Consider the following 24,357-nt stretch of genomic DNA (forward strand, 5'->3'; position numbering starts at 1 on the left):
AGCCTTGAAGTACACTTGAATTGCCAATCTGGGATGTGAATTCAAAGCCAGATTTGCAAACATCATTTATTAAAAAGCAAGACTTTTATATTAAAAATACTGTTAAATCAGATTAGTATTCTGGAAAGAAATGCTGATAAATATCCCACAGATTGTGAAATTCTCTGAGCTAAAATACTTTTGCTTAAAGCATATTTTCCAGATGTGCTCCAACAGCTGTCACTATGCTTAGAAAGAAAAGCATTCACAGTTTTAATTATAAAACATGCAATTATCAGTATGTCTGATGGAGCTTTACAATTAAAATACATTCCAGGTTCTATTAATGTTCATCTGGTCTTATGTCACACCTGCAAGAACAAAACTAGAAAAAGAATGTATCACAAAAAGGCAGACAGCCCAATCCAGCTTTCAGTCAGCAGTGTAAGTCTGAATGGATGGAGCTCATCTGGCACAAGAGGAAAAGCCCATTCTACAAAATTCTTTGTCCACATGTTGCATAGGAGCATAGGACTGGTCTGACATTTCACAAACAAGCCAGTAGCCAAGAGCCCCAGAAATCAGTGTTTATGTCTTAAATTCCAGCTGCAGGCTCTCCTGCAGTTGGTGGGCTTAATAAGTATTTCAATTCCTCTGTCATATCAAAAGACACAGGTTCCCACTACAATCTTTTACCTCACTCAGAAAAAGGGTCCCTCTTTACACCTTTTTGTCTATATTTATAAAATATTTGTCTATATTTATAAAACTCATAGGCATTTCATTATCTGAATTATTTCCACTCTCTTGTTAAAGTGGATCCAAATTTGCTAAGAGGATACAAAATCATTAAGTCAAAGAAAACATGACCACATAACCCTTAACAAACCTGAATTTCCACATGAATGTGTGAATTTTCTCTGCAGTCTATGCCAATTATGTCCATACTGACTTATGTCCAGGCTTATTTTTTTGGAATAACACAAAAGGAATTCAGATTTTCTCTGTGGTGGTATACACTGTTTTCTTTGTCAAGGCTCTCTCACTTCTACAAATCTGCTAAAAATCAAACTCTATGAAGGAGAAGTAGCTCAATAAATTGACACTGTACATGGTTTAAATTACAAATATAGAAGCCTCAGGTAAAGTTATTGAGTATATATTGCAGTGTGCTAATCAAAGGTTCAGGTAGGAATTCAAAAAATGTGCCTGTGCTCAGAGGTGTTTTTCAGAAGCCAAGTCAAATGGAATAAAAAGGAATAAAATGTACCAGTGCATGCAATTATACAGTGGAACCAATACTCAAGTGAAGTGGTAAATTCTTTATCCCTCGGCACTGAGAAGCAGGCTTCTCACCAAAAGTCCTTGATGTTTTCCCTTTAAGTAATGTTAATCACTTTCTGTCAACTAGTCTGCGTGATGACTGGAAAACACCTAACTTAGCATCAAACACATTTTTCTCTCTAGAAGAAGTTTTTCTCAAGAGCTGTTCAAAAGAATTAGGTGACCGACAAACCCTGACCAGTTTGAGAGGAGAAAGGGGAGAAGGCAGACAAACAACAAGGGGTGATAGGGGGACACCTTGATTCAACAAGCCTTTGAAATACTGACCCACTTTCTGCAACTTAATAGCTTAACACCAGAAACCAATTTCGTGTGTACTATTACCTCACCCATATATAATTCCTTATATTATTCAAGATCACCTGCCAGATTTTGCATGTGAGGCCACAGTCTGCCCTACCTGAGGAAAACATCATGAGTGAGATCCAGAGCATTTGAGCAATTGCCTGTGAAGCTCAACAGGCATATGCAAGCCTTTAATATTTACAAATTTATATCCATGGCCCTTACTCATGCTTACAACAAATAAAGGCTGTATTTGCAAGCATGCATGCCAGAATAGTTTTCTTGGGGGCTTGTCTAAACAGGATTTACTCCTAACTGACAATCTGTAGGGACTCTTGCTGCAAACAGAAGTGTCTTCCTCCTACACAGCATGGAACAAGGTAACTTGGAACACACTGCTCCTACTTTGCAGTAAATGTGTTCAGAGCTTTCTGGAACAATGTTATTTGTTCAGATGCCACTAGGCAGTTTCATGATAATGGAAACATCTAAATTTTTGCCCAGAAATGAAGAATGACACACTAACTTGGGATGAAATTGCTCTTGCAGCTACATGAAACTTACATTTTGGCTTTCACCCATGGGGGCATTTTTATTTCCACCAGAGGCATTATGCATTCTGAAGTTCCTTGCCTCTTTTCTGAAGCAGTGGGGAAGGATTTATGAGACAGTGCCTGCACAATTAGCTTTCCTTTCCAACCCCAGAAAAGGCCAACATGCTGGATGAATACATATCTTTAACTGAAACACAGTACAAATATCTCACCCAGCTACTTCCCCCTAATAAGTCTAGTAGTTTTGTGCTTGGCTAACATAGATCTTACAATGCATTATCCAATTCTGAGTTCTACAAGTGAAAAAAACCCAAAAACTTCCTGCTCTCCCAGGTAATTTTATGAATAATTAATCTGCCAGTTCCTACATCCTATATAGTCCCTATGCTTGTCCTAGCAGGGCTCAAAAATGTGCAAGGAACAGGTCCCTGGCACTCTAAATAAACAACATGGTATGAATACTTTCATAATGTGCTCCACCCTTTCACCTCTTTCAGCCTTCCTGAGACAATCACACACATGAAATGCACATATGATAGAACCATAGAATCGCAGACACACAAACAGTTTGGGCTGAAAAGGACCTTTGAAGGTCATCTAGTCCAACATGAGCAGGGACATCTTCCATTATATCAACTTGCTCAGAACTCCTCTACGCTGACCTTGAATGTTTCCAAGGATGGGGCATCTGCCACCTCTCTGGGCAACCTGTTCCAGGATTTCACCACCCTCATTGAGACAAATTTCTTCCTTATATCTAGTCTGAATTTACCTCCTCTAATTTAAACCATTACCCCTGTCCTACTGCAACAGGCCCTACTAAAAAGTTGATCCCAATCATTCTTCTAAGCCCCTTTTAAATATTGAAAGGCCACAATAAGGTCTCTTCCCCAGGCTGCACAGCCCCAACTCTCAGTCTGTGTTTCTGTTTTTACAATGGGTGCTCTATCTCTTTAATCATCTTCAGGGTTCTTCCCTGGACCGGCTCCAACAGGTCCATGTCCTTCCTGTGCTGAGGACCCCACAGATGGACACAGCACTCCAGGTAGGGTCCCACCAGAGGGGAGTAGAGGGGCAGAACCAATTCCCCCAAACTGCTGCCCACAATGCTTTGGATGAAACAATGTGTTTTTTAATGGAAGAACAAAACACCAGTGAGGAGATCACTTAAAATAGAAATCCCTATCAGAATTTACTAATTATTGAACAATACACACTGATGATGTAATTAGTCATAGCACAATGCACGTCCTGCCTCAGCATGCTCAACTGCTGCTGAGGAGTTCTGGCATGCTCATGGGTTACTGCTGGTGTGTTACACCTTGCATAGCACCCTTGGCTGCAGCGACTATCCCAGACTGAGCACTGTCAGGCAGCATTAATTGAACTACTACAATTTTATCAAATTTGGGTAAACTGAACAAAACTGTATTAGATCCCTTGAAAATAAGCAGCTATATGCAGAGAGGCAAAGCCCTGCACGTGGTTTCTGCCATCTTAAAATTCTTTCATACGTTTCATGTATATACAAAACTTCTGTAAGAGAAGGATTTACTTATTTCAAAGGAAAACTAGTCATGATGTCCTTTGGGAGAAACATACATGGACAAAAGAAGCATCTTGTCAAAGATCTGGACAATTCATGGTGGCCAAAGAGCACAGATTTTTCACACCTCTTCTCAAGGGACATCTGACATTCTCCACTGGTAGGTAGAATTGCCCCTTTCTGTTTGAAATAGAACAGTTTTGTATTCTCACAGAGGTCACAAAGTTTGGTGTTTCTAACATAAGCATATGACCTGTCGACAGGATGGTAGATAGGCATCTTACTAAAAAATCACATTTTCCAAAGCATCTCAGGGACTTAGAAGCAGAAGTCCCACAACTTCAAAACTTACAAGTCAGTTACACACCTGATTCTTTACAAAATAAATGAGTATATGGTGGCATTTGTGTATATACACACACCCAGGAAAAAACTACTTAAAATGTCCTTTATACTAAACTTTTGCTTTTGCACTGTCAGCAAAAAAATAAAATAGGTCAGTGAGGATATGAACTTTGTACACAGAAGCAATCCTGAAGGTACTCTGTGAATGCAGTGTGTGTTGCTGGGACAAGCATTTCCAGCTGGGCTTGCCAAGTCTCAGCTGAAGTGTCAGCGTTTCACTGCTGCCTGTTCCTCTTTCTATTTATGCTTCAGCTCTGCAATCACTTCATTCTGTTACTTGATATTCACAGGAGCTAAATTACCCTTTAAAACATGGGGTCTTACTGGAAATAGGATGAAGATATTTCTGGTTTTGGTAGCTGTAGCAGATCAGGAATTCTGCCATTTCAAATACCTTAGGAAAGAGTGTTTTCAAAGCAGCTCCTGATAGCAGTTCACATCACTGTGATAAGCTCCCCTTTTTTGCCCACAGCCATGTATGCAGTCAAAGTGAGAAGATGCCATAAACCATCTCTTGGTGCACTGCAGAGGAAATCCTAAAGCTTCCAAAGAAATGACAGTTCACCAGTGTCCCTGTGGCTTTAAATAAAATATTGTGGCTGCCTCTTCTATGAAGTATTTTTTAATACATTCAGAAAGTACTAAGGCCACTAAGCATGCAACCAAAGGTGCACAAGGACATCGCCAATGCTCATAATATCTTACTAACACTGTCAGGGATCAAAGCAAACTGGGGAACAGACACAGGCATTGCTCACGGTCTGGGGTGAAATCAACATTATGTCTCTCAGAGACTCTCTTTCAGCCCACAAATTCAGGCCAGAAATTCAGAGCCACAGCCTCCAGAGTACCCCAGACTGCAGAAGAAATTAAATCTGTGTATTTGTATTGATCTGTCATAAAACTAGAGATCCCTTGTAAAACCTACAGAAGCTGTGAAGTGACTAATCTCCCTGCCTGCCAAGCCATTTCACTTGTATTTCACTTTAAAGTAAAATGTGTTCAAACATTAATATTATATCTAACTGCCTGTGCACTTGAACCTTGAGAGAAAGTCTTGCTGGAAAGCATAAAACTGGGGTTTATAAATAGGAAAACACAGAATACAGGCAAGTTTTTTTTCACCGGCCCCTAGTCTTACAAGGAAAGCAGAAGACTGCCTGTCTCAGGCTGCTCACTTTTGGGGCTGAAGCTGTCACAAGTCAGCAAATCACAGCCCTGCCTCTCTAAATGGAAGTCAGACATAATTGTGCTTCTCACTCAGTTATAGATGAGCTGGGATGCACCACAGGACAAATGCATGCAGGCCAAACTCTATGGGATAGTACTGTGTGGATGGATCCCCAAAAGAACTGATGTACTTTTCACTCAAAACCAAGCCATCTTTGCTAATATCAATCAACTAGATTTTGTATCCACAATTATTTTCTGTGTCTCCATTGCATGGATATTCTTAGCCTTATTAAATCAATGTGTACTGTGAGGATTAATTTTTGCAAGGGTGTTTCCCCAAATCTAAACTGAAGTCCACCAAAATTTCAAAGTACAGACCAGAAAACATAGCAGAACTGTTATTACAGACATCCTATGACTGGATTAACATGGTAATAAGCTCACCAGCTCTTGTTGACGTATGCAAAAATACCTCTTAATAAAGGAATTATTTTATGGATAGCAAACTCAAGAAGATGCAGTAAGGTCTCAAGGGAGGCCAGTGAAAATCAATTAAATTTGCGTCAGGGAATGCAGGCCTGTTATCTCAGTAACATGGCTGGAAAAAGAGAATGTTCCTTTGAAATGCTAAATGGGATAAACAGGGAAAATGCAAGTCAGAGAGCCCAAATTCTACTGCTACAGATATTTCTTCAAGCACTGCCATTCAGGAACCTGGAGAGACAGACCAGCAGCTGGGAAAGAGGAGGCTCAGCTACAGGCCTGCATTACTGGGGTCAAGAAGAGGGGCTGTCCCGAGGACACAAACAGCTGTGGGTACCAGAAAGCCCTGCTGTGTGACAACTCCTCTCCTGGATGCACCTTGCATGCCATGGGGGTAAGGGAACCAAAAAAGTTACAGGCTGAGGTCCCTTGTGCAGCAAGGCTGACACCTCTTTTACCCAGAGGCAAAGCTGACTTTAACCTTGGTAGGCACTTGCACTGTGAGCAGAAAGTTCCAGAGCATCTGAGAAACAAGAACACCAATCTCTCAGCACGTCTGGGGAAGACCAAATCTGTAATGCCCAAAATGCAGCAGTACTGAACAAGCCTGGAGTGCAAACAACAAAAGGGCTTGTCATGTGCCAGAGATAACCCAACAAATCCATGGGAGAACTGAAATCAGTCAAGTGCCTAATCTTGAGCGCAGTTTGGTATTTCTCCCACCCTGTCAATAAGTGACAAATAGTTTTGCTGGGACATTATATGGGTAACTCTGAGCTCAAAGTCCTTCCAGGAATGGCTGCTCTCAGCCTGAGAACCACAGACCTGCAGGAGATTTTCTCCCTGATATTCTGCACTTCTCAGAGGAGACCAACTGTTTGGACTTCTTTCAGTGGTCCTTGGCAACCCTGCTGAAGGCAAGAATAAAAAACGTGCCTTCATCATTAATAAAGTGTCATACTGCAGTAATATCTCAATTGCTTTTCACAATTGTTTTCCATCTCCACACAAAACTCTTATCCAAGTACTGTGCTGAATCATGACTGTCGTTAAACATAAATATCCAGTAACTAACAGGTAAGATAATGAGTAATAAAATGCTTTGTGTTACGTACAATTGTTAACAAACTTGATTTTGTACTGGGGCTATGACTCAAAATTTTTATTCACTTCCAACAAATATGTAGGTCCATCTTGAAATAAATACAGATGCAATATTATTTTAATATACAGTATGTTTCATTAAAACCATCAAACTTTGTTTATGTGTTCACATTCTAAATTAATAGCTTCCTATCTTTCATGTTTATTATAACTGCATTTCTAGGATTTATTTTTATTTTGAAGGAAGCTGTGACAGCAGTAAGTGTAAAAGTACTCACTACAAAAGGCACTTTGCATTGAATTTCTTTAAATTAAAAAAATAATCTATCATGTTTTGACACTGATACATGCTTTTTTACCTCCTCCAGCTCACAATACCACAATATGCAGGATGCTGCACTGGCCAAAGACATGATTCAAGAGAGTTCTTTCCCCTGTCTTCCAGAAGTCTATTGAAATACAGTGGTTGACCACTAAACTTTAAAACAAAGCTGGAAAACTGCTGCAGATTTTTAAACACTGAAGGTAATGATCCATTTGACTGGATTGCCTAGAGGCAATTAAATTGTTAGAAGATGACCTTCACAGTTCATAACTAGACACGGAGGAACAGGTAAAACTATAAAATGTAACAACAAAATGCTCTGCTGAAAACTGGGAACTCAGAGTCTAAAAGCAACAGAGTAAGAAATAGCTGAATATGCAGTAGTGAAACTTTTACTGGGTAAAGGTTGAGACCATGCAGAAATCAAGGGAAACCTCACATTCTACTAACAGAGATGTTTCCAGAGATTATGGGAAATTCAGTTGTTTATGTCATTGTACCTGTTACTACAGAACATCTCATTCGTGACATCTCATTCAAGAATGATCAGCTCAAAGAGATGCAATGTAGCTCTACTCTGGTATGAGAAATGATGAGCCAGTCTCATGAGCAGAGAGAAAAAGATACTGGATTGGAAGTCTGGCCTTACCTAGACAAAAAGTGAGAAGGGCAGAATTGCTGTCTATAATATTTCAGGTGAGTTGAAAGCAGAGAGCAAGAAAAGCTATTTAAGTAATATTGAGGGATCCTAACAAAAGAATTAGACAAAGTTTTGGAGAAAAGATTTCTAATTCTCACTTAAGGGTATAATAATAATAATAATAAATATATCAAAGGATTATGTATTGTAATATTCTTCAGATTACCTTCCAGTCCTGTGATTTATAATTACATTATTTACATTGCTATCTCCAAACAACCTTGGCAATACTGTAAGGTGGAAGAATATCAGAGGCTGAACTTTGAATGCACTGTACCAGGATTCAGACTTTTTAAAGTCTGGTTCATGTCAGCAGCAAAAAAGGAAAGTTCAAATGCTGCCTATATTCAGACACTTGCTGTTTATATCAAAGCTTTTACTACAAGTGTATATGCAGATATATGCAGATATACAGACATTCTTTGTGTGTTTGCCAAAGCTCAGGAGCTGTAAGTATGAGAGATGACCCCATTTTGTGAACACGTTTCCTTGTTTTTGCCTCAGGGTGTTCTCTGGTTTCCATTTTTACTGTGCAAGCATCCAATAGTCCTTACCTGGCTGATTGGAAGGATGAGGATTAAACTGGCCAGCCAAGACCAAACTAAAGGCATGTTCTCCTCCAGCATCTGAAGGAAACTGTGCAACCTTTGTGGCATACAACTGTGTCAGGACAGAGCTGGGGATTTGCTGTGAGGAAACCCCATCAGCTGGGTAGCAGCATGCATAGAGACCAAGGGTCTGCTCTGCTTTATTGCTAAATCAAAGTGTAGAAGCCAGGAGCAACTGCAATGGCTGAGGATCCTTCTGCCAGCTGCACAGATCAGCTCTGAATTTTACCCTTGGCTGAAGTCTCTACATGTCTGAACTCAGTTGGCTTTCCTGCCTCCATGTGCAACATTCACTCATCCCCTTGAGATCCAAACCACCAGGTTTGCAGGGACCTCCAGCTTCTAACCTGAGATACTGTGAAGTTACTGCAAAGAACATGTCTATATAGTCATAGTCAGCTTGGTCTTCTTAGCCTGGAATTTGTCTAATTTGATGTAGTGGCACATATTTATTTTACTTATTGAAATAATATAGAGTATGTAATTATGAAAGTGAATAAATCAAAATAGGCTAGAAGTCTAAATCAAATGCTGTTACAGCCTTTTAGAGTTCCCTTAAGTTGTCTTGTCTTTGAGAGTAAAATATAAGCCAGTATGACCTTTCCAGTCAGCTGGAGGCAACAAAGCAGCATAATCCTAATTAACATTCTGCTCATTTATACATTTTCTTCTTACAGAAAATCATGTAACATTCAATAAAGTCTCACTGCCAAAAGAAAAAGAAAAAATAAACCACCATGTGCAGATGAGAAAATGAAAAATGTCTCAGAAATCTACAGACTGCCCCAGACTACACTGAGTTCCAAATGAATGCACGCCAATGGTAACAATGATTTTACTCAACAATTTTGCAATATAACACTACTGCATTTATTTTTTAAACACAGAAAGGATTGCTCTCTGACATAAATGTTTTAATGGCAAAAAATCATCCTATCTGCTTTAAATCTCTATCTAGGTCATGCAAACACATGACAGCAAGAATTATGGTATGTGAATTTAAGGGGATTATTTAATGAGATGAAGTTGCTCACTGCCTAAATTCTGATAGGCTAATGAAGAACTTCATCATTAGGAAAAATCTATTATTAAAATCATAGTTAAATACTGAAACTATTTAAAATATTTTCCTTTTGCAAAAGTCTAGCCTGGGGATTGTTTTGTTTGATTAGCTCAGCATTTTTCTACATCTCATATATTATGATATGGACAGATACACAGCTGTGGCACAACCACTCTTTATGAATAGTTCCTTCTGTCAGAATGCTATCAAGGATCTTGTCTTGTTTGATTAGGCCTTGTAAAAAGCTCACAAATATATAAGCTTTGAAAGGATTAATATTACAGAAGCATTTTTCCTTAAGACTAAATGGAAGTTTTCTTTTAAAGTAATAAATAAATCCCTAAGGAGTCCAGAGAAGTTCTGCTGCTCCACTGTAACAGCTTGCTCCCATTGCTGGGCCATGTGTTTGCCATTTCTCCTTGTAAGCAATATTCTCTCTCCACACATGCAGAAAGCTCAGTGAACAGGTATTTATGTGATCTGACAATAAATTCAAAATGTGACTTCTTACTGCTTTAATAACTCAGACCATGCATTCTGACCCTTATTCACCAAGTAACAGCATCACCTTTACACACTCATCAGCCCCAGTGGAATGCTGCTGGATTTAGATTATAACAACATGGTTGTGTTTACAGCATACGCCAAAATTAGTCTTGGGCTCAGCTAGAATCCAAAACACATGTTGCACAGACAGTTAGACTTTAAATGGGCAACAGGACAAGAGGAGCCGAGTGGTTCAGGCCTGCACGGTGCCTTTACACAAACTCAGATATTCACCTATCATCAGTCTAACGGCCCAACACTGTGTGTTAATCATCCTCAAGATGATTCATCCCCTCAAGACCAGTCCTGACATCACCTGCCTGAAGAAAGGAAGATCTGTTGGAGCTTGGCTATGGCTGCTCCTCAGGTGGTTTGAACAAGCACAGTTGGGCCGACAGACCACAGGCACTTCTTGCAGCTACCCAAGCAGGTGGAGCATGGATAGAGCAGGTGCCAAGGTTTAGTCCCTTATTTGTTCTGGCTATCAAAGCACAGTACAGTGTTCATTAGGTCTTAATTTAAATGTAACCAAAACCATTTGAATGAGAGAATCACAGAATCATAGAAATGTTTATGTTGGAAAATACTTTTAAGATCGAGTCCAACCCTTAAGCCTGGCATGTCCACTACTAAACCAGGTCCCTAAGTGCCATACCTTTTAAATTCCTCCAGGGATGATGACTCCACAACTTCCCTGGGCTTGACAATCGCTTCAGTGAAGAAATTTTGCATAATGTTCAAATCTAAACCTGCTCTCATTCAACCCGAGGCCATTACTTCTTGTCCTACTGCTTGTTACCTGGGAGAAGACCAACCCACCCCAGCTACAAGCTCCTTTCAGGGAGCTGTAGGGAGTGACAAGGTCTCCCCTGAGCCTCCTTTTCTCCAGACCAAGCACCCCCAGCTCCCTCAGCTGCTCCTCACCTGAGTTGTGCTCCAGACCCTTCCCCAGCTCTGTTGCCCTTCTCTGGACACACTCCAGCCCCTCAATGTCCTTCTTGTAGTGAAAGGCCCAGAGCTGGACACAGTTCTCGAGGTGTGGCCTCACCAGTGCTGAGTACAGAGGGACAATCCCTGCCCTGGTCCTGCTGGCCACACTGTGTCTGATCCAGGCCAGGATGACACTGGCCTTCTTGGCCACCTGGGCTCACCCTGGCTCATGTTCAGCAGCTCTTGACCAGCATCCCCAGGTCCTTTTCCAAGGGCAGCTTTCCAGCCACTCAACTCCAACTGGAGCCTTGTATGGGGTTGTGAGCAAAATGCAGGACCTGACACTTGGCCTTGTTGTATCTCATAAAACTGGCCTCAGCCCACTGATCCATCTAGTCCAAACATCTCTGTAAAGCCCTCCTGCCCTCCAGCAGATGAACACTCCCACACAACTTGGTATCATCTGCAAAGCTGCTGGGGGTGCCCTAGATCCCCTCATCCAGATTGTAGATAAAGATATACAGCATTTCAGTCCATATGTAAGTAGGCTGTGCAGATATGAACTGCTGAAATTGCAAAAGGTTTGTGGCCACTGAAGACATGAAACAATTGATCAAGTGGCCAACACCTTTCTGTGCCTTTTCCTACAAGTTTTTCATTTTCTGAGAGGGAATACTGATATTTCACATAAAAAGATCTGCTGTGTAATTTTCAGCCTGGAAGCAAAATTTCACAATTTCCACTCCACTGGAACTTTTCCTTAGCCACTATATGTTTAAATAAATTCTTCTTTCCATTTTTATTGTGCTGAACAGTTTCGGGATGCCAGTTAAGAATCCTTTCTTTCTTCCTCCTTTGGCCCTATAATATCTTTCCCAAGAGTACTATTGTTACTGGCCCCATCGAAACTCAGATGTTCCATATCCATCAGAAGAGCAAGCAACACAGGGTATAAACATATTTTGTATGAAATTAGGTAGGAAATACTGTTTCAGCTGGTGTTGATTTACAGATTCAACCCCAAAAAGTAATATGAAGTTAGTAATACATTAGTTTGGAGCAGCTCTAGCCTCTTGTAGCCCAACAAAGTGAATGCAAGCAATTATCCTTCAACCACTGGTGTTTGATTCATTACAGTAGGCCCAAAGCATAGCACATGGAAAAACCACCACTTTATAGAAAACTAAAGAGATTGGATTTTCCCCCATGAGGAAATATTTTTAAAGGACCTAGGCCTTGCAACATTGTGATAAAGCACAATGGCATATAGAGAAAGAAAAAATCTCATTATTTTGTGTGTGTTGAAAGAAATATATTTTTATTATTATTTATTATATATTTATATTATTTAAATTATTATTTTTAAATAGGTGGAATAATGGTAGGACACATGCTTGATATAATCATGCCTTTGATTGCAGGACAGACTACCAGATGAGATGTGCCCCTCCAAGGGAAGAAAATGTTAATAGTTCAAATACCTTCCTCCCTCAGCATGTGAATGAAAATCCTCTTTCCACAAGCAAAGTTGGAGCTGCAGGACTATGCACAGAAACCTGTGCACACAAATGAACTCCCAAACTGGTCCCTTGTGCACAGTGAGGGGATCTAACAGTGTCATGCAGGCAGTGAGAAAGAGGAGCAGGTGGCTGGCCCTGAGATTACTGTTCCTCCTGTAATGCCAACATGGCACAGTCAGCAGCATTTCTGGCACCGTGACCTACTGCCCTTACAGCACATATTACTCTCTATTGTCTCAAATCTTTTCCCTATTCTCACTCTTCAAGGATTGCTATAAAACCAGCATGTCCCAAATATGTGCTCTTTGGTTTCTGTACCCCAAGTTCTTGAGGCATGAATCTACAGATCACAAACAACTTGGAAATCTTGGTGGTGAGGAGAGTTGTGATGTTGGCATTTGATCAATCTCATGTGATCTGAGGTAAAATCCTAGCCTAACTTAGAACATTGAGGTCAAGGAAGTCAGGCTGTCACCTTCACATCTTCCTAAAAATCTCAGTTGAAACAGAGGGATTTCAAAAGTTCTTGGGAGTCATTTGGAAATTGATACATTTCTCATCCTTAAATTTGCTTGAAAAGCTGGACAATGTGAGAGCAGTGGTACAAAGTAAGGCAGCTGATTTTGCACTGGAGTAGGTTAGGAGGCATTCTTAGAAGCCCTCCCACCAGTGTCACTGAGTGGATAATTTTCTCTGGTTACCAGCCAATAACAAAAAGCTGATAATATCAGCCACCACAGCTTAAAGAAGACAACACACTATGCCTTCATAAAATATTCAGTTGGAAGCGATCTCTGGAGGTCATCTGGTCCATTCTATACTGAAAGCATAACCAGTTAGTACAAGTTGCTCAGGGTCATGTCCAGGCAAGATTTTAATATTTCAGAGCTTCTCCGGACTCCTATTCCATTTTTTTACTTACCCTCACAGACAATAATTCTTTCTAAATCTCTCATTAGAAAGTCCCTTGCAAATTTTGACTACTGCCTCTTGTACCATCCCTGTGCACTTTGGAAAATTCTCTCCCCCTTTCCCTACATCATCTGATATTAGTAGTTGCAACCAGAAGAATCCCCCAGGCCTTTTCTTCTCTAGGCTGAGCAGATCCATCCCTCAGCACCTCCTTGTATGTCACATGCCCTGGCTCAACCCCAGCCTGAGAGCCAGCCCTCACTGGGGCTTGAGTCTTGTAAGAAGACAACTTTTTGCAGTCTGTTTTAGAGTAGCATAATTTTGCCTAAATTAAAGATAAATAAATAAAGCTTATTAAAATAAAATAAAGCTTTTAATAAACTTTGCTTTACTTCTTCTGTTCAGTGTGTTTTTAAGAACCCATTTTCATCCCTTGTCTAATTAGACATGTAGTAACATGATACCAATGACTCCTATTATGGATCCATTTTTCTTGTCACTTATTAAGCTCATTTAATCTCACCTATTTCTACCATTTGCCAAAAGACTTGAAAAGTGTGAGTTTGTTTAATATGCTAAGAGTTTTGAAAATAATGTCCAATGCAAGTCTTTAAGTTTCCAGACATACTCAAAATGGTATTTGTACAATCTCTTTTGAGATTTATACATGATAATGCTACTTTGAACTTCTTCCCGTGACAATTTCCCTCTGTTTGCACTGAACAACCAGCAAAATAGCAGTTTAAGCTAAGTTACTTTTTCTACATCTTAGTAAAATAAATTAATTTCAACTAGAGGAAAGTGTAAGTTAATTATATCCTGAGCATCAGGAAACAATTAACAGCTTTCTATTACATCGCCCTAATTTCTAAGCTATACAATTATATGCTACTGCAGAAAAGGATGTATGATTATCAAGACAAGGATCTTTTCAGAAAAAAATGAAAGGAAATTGTTCCACTGCTGACAATCAGTGCTATAAATAATGCCTAGCTAATATCTTTTCAGAAGTAATTTCCATTATTTGCAATCCTAACTTTGAGTGATGTGTCGGCTGTGTGTTGTCAGATTCTCCTTCCAGAGAGGATGAGCATAAATGTTGGACTGATTCCTCAGATAAACCCTCAAAAATTCAGCTTCCTGTGAATATTTTGCAATACTCATTGGAATTAAATCAAAAATCATTGTTTTTACTAACCATATTGTAATTATCTCTTGCATTCACTTTGCCTCTTAAACCAGGGCCAAGACTGGCTTGTACAAACACAAAGGGACAGGCAGGCCTGCTTTAAGCAGCCACAATGCCTTGAAGATACAAGTCACAATGTAAAGAGACATACAAACATTTCTTTTTACCTGCCAATAAACCCATTTGGCCCAATACACAGGTGAGGGGTGCAGACACAGAGCCAGTGGGTTGTGCAGCTGTTCAGCTGGACACCAACAGAAACACTACAGAAAAACACCCCACAGTACTTAATGTGAGAAGCAAGGGAGAAAACCCACACAAACATCGCTAACAAAAAGTCAAAGACTACTGTGCTGGATGGCCACTGTACTGCTGGGGGTGGGAGAATCTTCCCAAACCAGGTACAGCATATAAGATTCGTACAGGATAAATATCATAGTGCTGCATGAGCAGAACTTTGGTCTCTGCAGACTCCTTGTGCAATGCCCCTTTCAGAACAGCTATACCACTCCCCCAAAAAGTTTAAGTTCTGTTTCAAGCTCTCCTTCCCTATTATTTTCCACCTCAAGTCTTCTATGCACTGTCCTCAACAAACATGATCTTTGGATCTTATCTATCATTACAGCTTGGAAATATAGCTCTTGAGAAGAATAACAGTGTCTGTCTCCCTGATTCCTTCCACTGCCTTCTCCTCTTCTGTCACACCAAACACAGCATTACCATACTTGACTTTGAAGCTCCCATCTTTGCTATCACCATCTCTTAGGTGTGTTGGCTTTTACTCTGATCAGCCATTTAGTAACAGTTTGTTGTTTGATTTTTTACCTTCAAGTGAGCATCTCTGTGTTTGCTGCCTTAATAGAGAAGGCATCCTCACCCAAACAGCCACAGACCCATTTGGATGGAGTCACCCAAATCTTGTCTAGCATTGCTATGATCTCTGCCAAAAGCCTGATGTGTAAACAAGGGTTGAGCAGGGCAAGAATGGGGGTGAGAAGGGGCTCCTGGACTGGCAGGGCTGTACTTTTAACTTCAAGAACTGATTCCCTGACAAGACAATCTCACTGTGGGGTCCTCATCCCCTGACCTCAGGCCAGCTGATCTTACCCCTTACACCGTCATTGGCACTAATTTAACAGGATGACACCCTGGCTGAGCCCCCCAGACTGTTCACCATGGGCTCAGACATGCACCAGTGCAGTGCACCAGCCATGCAGCAGAAGCCCCAGCCCAAGGGAATTGGGCTGCTCCTTTCTGCAGCAGTAGCCAGACACATTGAATGAACAGTCCTGCAAAACCCACAGCGTGACCTTCCCCTGGCTCCTCACAGAAACCAGAAAACTCATCTGCCTGCAAATGCCTGTGACACAGCTGTGGTAGCCCATGACCCAACCACACAATTGCAAAGAAAGGGAGAATTACAGCCTTGTGATGTGGAAATGTGCTTCCATATTCGCTCTGAATTAGCAAGTGCAATCAGAAACGTTTTTTAATTATTTGCAACTGCACCTTAGAGGTCTGAACGCATTTACTAGATTGAGGCACTGCTAAGATGAAAACTCTGAAAACTGTAAAAGGCTGATAATTAAGGCCAGAGTTGCTTTCTAAAGTAGTGCTGTCACACTGGTGATAAGCTGGTCATGCAAATTGCAGAGTACAAATTTCAAAACACATGAAATGTCAGTATTTCAACGTCCATTCACATAAAATACTGAGTCAAGAGTGCAGAAGTAATGATAAAAGCCTTGAAATAAAAAAAAAAAAAAACATAGCCAAACTTACTCTCTGTTCCTGTCCAATAACAGCATATACATTGGGCATTTTAAACTCAACACCATTTTTACAATGTCTTCTACCGGAGTCTGAAATTTTTTAATGGGAATCCAGCAAATTAAATCCTGAGGGAGAGGTCAAGCAAACTCAGCAGTGGCTGCTGCCACCATTCCCTCTCCCTGTACTTGACCATGTGTTTCCACTGCCTCCTTCTTCCCAGTGTTGGCACTGGTCTGACTTCACACTGAACCTGTTTAGAAAGTAAATTTTTTCTTATTTGGCTTCAGCTGCTTCAGTTCCCTGAACTTCTGATCCCAGACAAACACCAGCGTGAAGTGCAAGGGAAGTGATAAGAGCGGGGCAGCAGCAGCCTGCAGCTGGATCTGCTCTATCAGTAAACCACAGCCTCAAACGGTGCGTATTCCAGTGACAAGGGGGAAGCCAGCACCCATTTCTTCCCCTGAACTTCTTCAGAGAAAGCTTTTTTGTGGTCATGTGGTAAGCTGGTTTGTAAAACTGACCCAACTGAAATACCAGCCTTCCAAAAGCTCTGCTGATCACTCCCCCAGTGCAGGTCGCTACACGGTGATGGTCCAGAGGTGCTTAAGCCAGTCCAAAGGACTGGGAAACACAGAGGGAACTGGAAGGCAAGAACACCTACTTAATTCCAGTGGTTTATGCATTAAAATTGTTTAAAATATATCTCCACACTTGGGAGTTATTTTTCTCTATGCTTTCAGGATGCCACTCTTGGGCTCGAGGTCTGACCTCCCAAACCAGAAATCCCAGTCCTGACAGAATCCCACCTTGGTGGCTTCACACAGACCATCCCTCACTGTCCAGAACCCACCACTGCTGCAAGACACTACAACTGCAGGCAAGATTTGTGTTGGAAGGGCTTTGTTTTTCCTCAGAGCATACAGCAGCTACCCCTGATGGGACCTGATAAACAGCTCAAATTCCTAGGCAGTACTGCTACACAAACAGTAAATTACAATGACAAGTGATAGGAAGAGTTCTCTGTCATGGTGCCAGCCTATGGCCACTGCTCCCACAGAAGCAGGGTTCATGTAATAAATGCAAACCTAGATTGATTTTGGCACATTCATTCTGCCTTCCCTGCATGACCATCAACATTGGAACAAGTTTCTTTCACTTTTTCATAGGCAACTCCTCTAACATAAAATAAATAAAAAATATTCTTGCACATGCCATACACATCAAATCGCCTGCCAATCTCTGCTAACCTGAGACAAAAGTTAATGATTGACTCCATCTGGAATGGAATACATAAAAAATACAGCACAAACCACTCATACAACATTTGCCTTCTTATGTACACAGTGAAAGAACGATCACTATTTGCACATGCGTTGTTAACTACTTGATCTCTGAGCTGCTCTTGAGGAAAGCTGCTGAGGGCAACAACTGAATTATTAAAAGGCACAGCTACAAGGAAAGAAATAAGGAAACAAAGCCTTACATCTTCATTTCTAGAAACATTGATTAGCCCATATTTTACTGAAGGACATGAGAAATTGAAATTCCTGGCCCAGAAATCTCATACATATATATATATACAGATGGGGTTTGTCATTAGAATTAGTAACAACAGGCAAGATTGAAACACATGAAAGGGTGAATAAAGAATCAAAGACTCTAGAAAAATTAACATATAAATCTGAGAAACACTTTAAAAAAAATTAAATTATTTATAGTATATACACATAATAATTTATAGTATATATACGTAATAAAAATATGTAATTGAAATGGTTGTGATAGAGTAGAGTTAGTGGGAAACCTGATTTCAGAACACTTCATTTTGCAGCTTTACCAACCTTCACTTTGACATCTTTTCTTTCAATGTATCACTCTGGTGAAACCTTACAAAGAAAAATGACAATTTTTTGGTTGCTTGATTCTGGAAAAAAAATTGATGGAAGTGAAATTATTTGTACAGAGAGTTCTGGAGGAGTCTGCTCCACAGAGATCTGATGATGTAATCTCTGTGTTCTATCCATGCTGAAGAAATGAGCATACAAGGGTCTTCTCAAGTGAGACAACTGAAAACTACTTTTTCAGGGTTAGTTTTAAACCCAATCAGCTCCTGGGAAATGCAACCACTGGTAAAGAACTAAGGAAGTGGCAAGAAAAATGTTCCGGGGGTAGAAAAACAATCATTCCCTGAGGAGGAAGTACAAAATTAGGCAGATTGCAAAATCTCATTTTAAGAGATTCTGTCAGTTCTTCAAATGGCATAGATGTTAGTTTAACATCTAGGGATGTGACTTGAGAATAAGTGACCTCTAGACAAGTATATATCTCAAATCCTTTTAGAGTCTAAGTTCACAACAGAGTCTTAACACACTTTCAAACACAGTGATGGCATTTAATAAATTCTGTAACTGCACAGTTTATATAATCCTGTATCACAGCAATACATTAACACTAAGGGTCTTTTGGTATCATTGCTCTAGAAACTATCACTGTTTTGTGCCATGGGCTCTCTGCACCTTACAGTGCTAATGAACTTTTCAATCCTACCACCATGAAAAAAATGTTGACTCTTTATTGCTTAGAATAAGAAAAAAGCTATGAACCTGTAGGTGCTGCCACCATTAACAAGTTAATGACTCTGAAAGTTATGCACTCCAATGTGGCTTCTGAAAGTGATAAGGTTCCTGAAATAAAACCTTTGGAAGACCAGTGAAACTGGCTTTGTCTTACAGCTTCAAAATGTGTAGCTGTTTATCATGTAAAACCTTTAACTCTGCGAATCAAAATTCCTACACTAACTTTGACAAAAAGGGAAATAAATTTCTGTTTAAACTTTTGTCTTTTCCAAAACAAAAGAAAAATCTCTAAGAAACATGCTTCATATTTCTCCAAGTAGAAAGATGATGCTGATTAGAAAAACTATTCTATCAAAATCACTGCCTCATCTAAAGAAGTGTGTATAAATAAAACATATTTATTTACCCAACTATTTAACAGAAATGTGGATAGGGAAAGATGTAGTTTCTTCTGAAAACTGATGATAAAGAGAGATCCAAAAGTCTGCAGAGACATTAAATGCCATTGAAGTTACCCTTACTACAGAGAACTGTACACCGTATACAATGGCAATAATGGGTGTTTAAATATTGCTGCTCAGTCGATTGAAGCCTGAGGATTCCTGAATTACTAGGCACATTTACTGCAAGAAATGAGGGAGCCTTGGGAGATACATAAGATTTTGGCGACAATCAGGCATCAAGAAACAATTAGCAGATGAGGAGATTTCAGACACCCTTACCTCAGAAGACAGGCAACAAGCATCTATATCAAAACATGCCCATTGAAACTGCTTTTGGTTGCCAGAGGGCAAAATCAGCTCTATCCAAGTCAGTGCTCAAACCCAGACATAATACTTTAATCCTTCTGCCAAACACTGCTGAAATGGGCACAACCTGTTGCCTTCAACTGTGAGAGAAATCAGCTTGGAATTGCTCTGCTTCTGATAAAATTCTTAACAACTTCAGTAGTGACGTTATTAAGCTTCCAAGAATGACTATCAATGTGACACCTCCCTTCAGGCACTCCCAGCAAGGCCAGGGAAGCTCAGGGACATTCACTTGCCCAGGGTGTACCAGGCAGGGATGCAGCAGGGTAGAGGCCTCCAAGGGCTCTCCCACTCCTGAGGAATCTGAAGGCCCTGTGATCCTCTCAAACATTTTAAGGGCAGTGCTGTTGCAACCTTCTGAGAAGAGAGAGCTCACCACTGAACAGCTGTAGGGTCTCTGCAGCAGAACAAAAGGACAAGCTGAGATTTTGGGTGGCTGGAGCTGTCACAGCCAGAGTCTGCAGTTTGTCCCTGCAGGACCACTGGGGCCAAAGCTTACAGCTGGGTCATGCCCAGCCCAGCTTTCCCCTTCTCTTGCCAATCTCTTGCATGGCAACAGAAGCTGCCAAAGGGTCTGTGCTGGTGTGTCACACTGCTGAAATCTTCAGCTTTCCTTCACAGCTGTCAGCTTCATAATTTAAAGGCTCACCAAGAGCCAAACTTCTAAGTCCTCACTTTAAAAGATTTGTTTCTATTAAGCAAAAGTAAGAGTTAGGTATTTGCTCAGACAGCTACGGGATATAGAGGCAAAGGACACTACAGGATGTAAAAATTTACCATGTTATCTAACATACAGCTCAACATACAGCTCTTATTTCTTTTTCCATAAATCACCCCACCCATGGGCCAGGATTTACATCAAGCCTATGCCAGCAGCCAAGATCCTGGGCGCCAGCTGACATTGCACACATCAGAGCAGAGGCTCCTGATCTTGCAAAGGCAAAACACACATCACAAGCAACCAAGAGACAGGAACAAGGAGAAGGAAAAAACTCTTTGTCCTGCTCCTTTCCCTCCCCCAGCCCCTGTGCACTTGTCTCAGGAGTGGAAGAGGACACAGGGCTTTCTTTCCCACCACAGGCACTGCCAGGGTGCAAAGCCAGGCTTGCCAAGGTGCTGCTCAGACAACTTTGACCCTCACTGCATCAGATCCCTGCCAGAGAAGGACAGACATGCAACAGCCCATGGGAATGAGAGCTGTGAGGCAACACGTGAGGCCAGAGCGAGACAGGCACTAGGAACTCTGCAAGGAATTTAAATCAAGCAGCTCTGGTAAGTATTTGAGTTTAGACACACGTGCTGTTTGGTCTAGTACAAGAGTGCTTTAAATACCTCCATTTGGTTGGGTTTGTGTAAGTAATACCGTGCTCACAGTTTCATTTTACACTTTTACTCCTCAGTTATGTGCTCATCTTGCATGCACTTTCACCCAAATACACACATAATCACCTGTCTGGCTGCGTCAATCCCACTGGGGAATCTTGCAGTTGCAAGCATCACTAAGAATAGAGTACAGTATGCTGCCTTGAGCACACGTGTGCTGGTTTTCTATCATCTGTTTGCCTGCCCCACAGGCTGCTGATATAAACTGTCTTTGATCCTGAAAACACTCCACATTTTCATTTCGCATTAACAATTATATGCTTATCTTGGACAGGAAAAGGGAAACTTTAAATGCAGGGTTGGCTAAAACTTGTCTGCCAGCCAGTCTTCTATCACTTATTTGTGGCTTTTACTGCCTGGAAAACTGAAGAATACAAGTTCTTTGCACAGAATATCCCAACAGAGAAACAGAATTAAGTTAAGAAAAAACTGGGGGGAAGCAGACAATTTTGGGTGCAGTTTCACAGCACAGTTCCAGCTGACGCAATAGCTCTCTGCTATCCAAATGGAAATCTTGTGTCTACCACAGCCACTTCTTCCTCCTGGCTACACATTCCCAACACCTATTTTCTGTAGCTTCTGGAAGTCAGCAGATCAGAAAATCAACCTACACACCAAATCACCACACTGGATCTGTTTTCAAGAAGTCTGAGAAGTTACCTGAGCAGGCAAAAAGAGGAGGTGGGACTACACTGCTGGGTAGAAGGAAAAGGGCAGGAAGAAGAGTGGATCTCCCTGCTCAGCAGCAGCCAGACATTATGCACACTGACTTGCTCAGGAACTCCCAGTCCAAGCAGATCTAAACCACTTCTTGTACAGTCATGAAGGAATGTCCACAGGTAACTTCATAGGATGGGCAATAGTTACTTTGTATCTGCAAATCATCTTTGACTGTGTTTCAATACCATAACAAATAAAATGACAAGTGTAACTCTTGATAACAACACAGATGAGCTGATTCTAGGAGCCAGACTTGATAAAATTTCCTCAGTTTCTCCTTTGGGAAAGATTGCAAAGTTTTGCTTTTACATTTAACTGTGATGTATACAGTAAGATTAATGTGATCCTTATAGAAATTTTGTATTAGCCTGAAATCTTCAACTTCTAGTAACATAAATTAGGAACAACAGAATTCTGATCTGACACTTGGATGCTCAACTCTGCAACAAATCCACCATGCAGGACCAGTGCCAGTGTACTCTGTCACTCTAAAGGCTACTTTGAAGCAGAATCTCAAACTTGGAGGAGGCACTGGTGTGTACTGCAGCCAAATCACCAAAATCACATTTACTTGCCAAAGAGGAGTATCACTGGTGTGCATCACATAGTGGCACTTCTCCTTACTTCGTGGATGCAAACAGTAACAGTGTCTGTACTATCAGCAATGATGGCATCTGCCAAAGCAGGGAACATTTCTAACACTTTTCAGAGTTTGTCTGGCATCTGAGAAAAAAGTTTTTAAAAATTCAAGAGAAACTACTGAGAAAATATTTTTATTATCCTCGTCTAGTTACTTATATAACACATTATAGTGAGATTTTTCTTCCTGAATTACAAGATGGTCCATCACCAAACCGACATTATTAAAATTACTTTGTCTGCTCTGTACTGTATAGGTACAGCTGGCACACATAGCCAGCATACACCACAGAATTAAAAATTAACTGAGTCAGGCATTTTTGTTCAAGGCTCCTGTGCTGCTCACAACTCCAGTCACACTGCACTGTTAATTGCTGCTGGCACTGACAGTAGGGATCCCCATCCATCTGCTGGGACCAGCTGATGCAAAATAAAAACAGTCCCTTGGAGCGAGGCGCAGCTCTGCGGGGTCAGTGCCCGGCGCCGCTGCCAGCGCCGGCCGGGCTGTGCGGGAGCGCTGCCCTGCGCTCGCCCTGGCTCTCCATGGGGCGCTGAGACACTTCACCTCTTATGGTTTCTTTGGGGGTTTTATCGTTAAAGACGCCGCTCTCCTGCAGCGTTTGATGCCTTTAGTGACGCAGCAGCCTCTCCCCAGCCGCCTCCTGCTCCACGCAGGGGAGCGCAGGTGCCGCGGCAGAGCCCCCCGTGCGGTGCTTCCCCTCCCCGGGCTCGCAGCGCCGCTGCGGCCCCTCGTCCTCGTCGCTGCTGGCAGCGGGGCCGGAGCCCGGGGCCGCGATGGAAGCAGGGCAGGTGCTCCGGTGCAAAGAAAGTCCGCGGGGAGAGACCCTCGCCCTGTGCCTCCCGAACCTCCCCCTCCCGCCGTCAGCGGGGTTGCTGCTGATTCCGGGTAAAGCGGGGAGGAAGGCACCGCTTACCGGAGCTGCTCGCCGGTGAGCAGGACCTCGGCCATGTGCTCCAGCTCCGCCGCTTTCTGCTGCATGCTGCTCATGCCCTCCTCCATCGCTGCCGGCCTGCGGGCGCAGCACCGCCGGGTGAGGGGGACCGGCACTCGCCGCCCCCGGCCGCGCTGCCCCCGCCGGCAGCTCCGGGGCGCCTCCCGCCCGGTTCCGGAGCTCTCCGGGGGTGGCGGGCAGCGACAGCCACCTCCTGCCGCTCCGGCTCACCTGAGCGCCGCAGGTCACTTCTCCCCTCGGCAGGATCGGATCCCTCCCGCCGCTTCCCGTGTTATTGTGTCACTGGCAGGCGGAGAAACACATGGCTGCAGCCGCCGCGCCGCAGCCGGGCTCGCCGAGGCAGCAGCGGCCCCCCCCGGCTGTCACACGGCAGGGTCGGCGCTGCCCCCGCGGGAAGGGGCCGGCTCCCCGCCGGGGGCTGCGAGCCAAGCGGCTGCTGCCGCTGCCCGCCCCGCCAGCCCCGGCCCGGGAGGCGCAAAGCGGCCGCGCACGGCGGGGGGAGCGCAGCGCTCCCCGCCCGGGGCTCCTTCCCGCGGGTGCAAAGTCCCGCGTCCTCCCTTCAACGCGGGGCTGCTCGGAGGAGCAGTGAGCTTGGGAAAAGCCGATCCGGCTGCGCGGGAGGAGATGCGACCGCTGCCCGCTCAGGTAGTGCGGGCTGCGCCTTGGCAGCGATCCTTGGCGATGCAGCGCGGGGCGGGTAGTAGGAAGGGAGCGGTGATCTGGGGTTTCAACCTCAAAAACTGTTACTGCCCTCCTGCTGCCCACATTTCCGCTTATCTGCCACCCAGGGGTTATTTTCAAACCCTGGTCCCCTGCT

The 24,357-nt window shown here is 42.5% G+C and overlaps 1 protein-coding gene across 5 annotated transcripts in view; it reads right to left on the minus strand.

The window, feature by feature from the left end:
• Window positions 1–23,994, minus strand: part of DEPTOR (DEP domain containing MTOR interacting protein) — a 77,714-nt gene extending 53,720 nt beyond the window's left edge. The window contains exons 1-2 of one of the 5 annotated variants that reach the window (XM_059469190.1): window positions 23,751–23,994; window positions 23,502–23,597 (exon numbers count right to left, since the gene is read on the minus strand). In XM_059469190.1, coding sequence (XP_059325173.1) covers window positions 23,502–23,587 — 86 coding nt within the window. In that variant the 5' untranslated portion in view covers window positions 23,588–23,597; window positions 23,751–23,994. Of the gene's footprint in view, window positions 1–16,448; window positions 16,512–19,737; window positions 19,899–23,501 lie in introns of those variants that run through there. The other 4 variants (XM_059469182.1, XM_059469205.1, XM_059469197.1 and 1 more) reach the window with 4 other exon arrangements.
• Between the last annotated feature and the right edge of the window lie 363 nt (window positions 23,995–24,357).

The sequence above is a fragment of the Ammospiza nelsoni genome, chromosome 1 (genome assembly GCF_027579445.1).
Source record: "Ammospiza nelsoni isolate bAmmNel1 chromosome 1, bAmmNel1.pri, whole genome shotgun sequence".
NCBI classification, from domain to species: Eukaryota; Metazoa; Chordata; class Aves; order Passeriformes; family Passerellidae; genus Ammospiza; species Ammospiza nelsoni.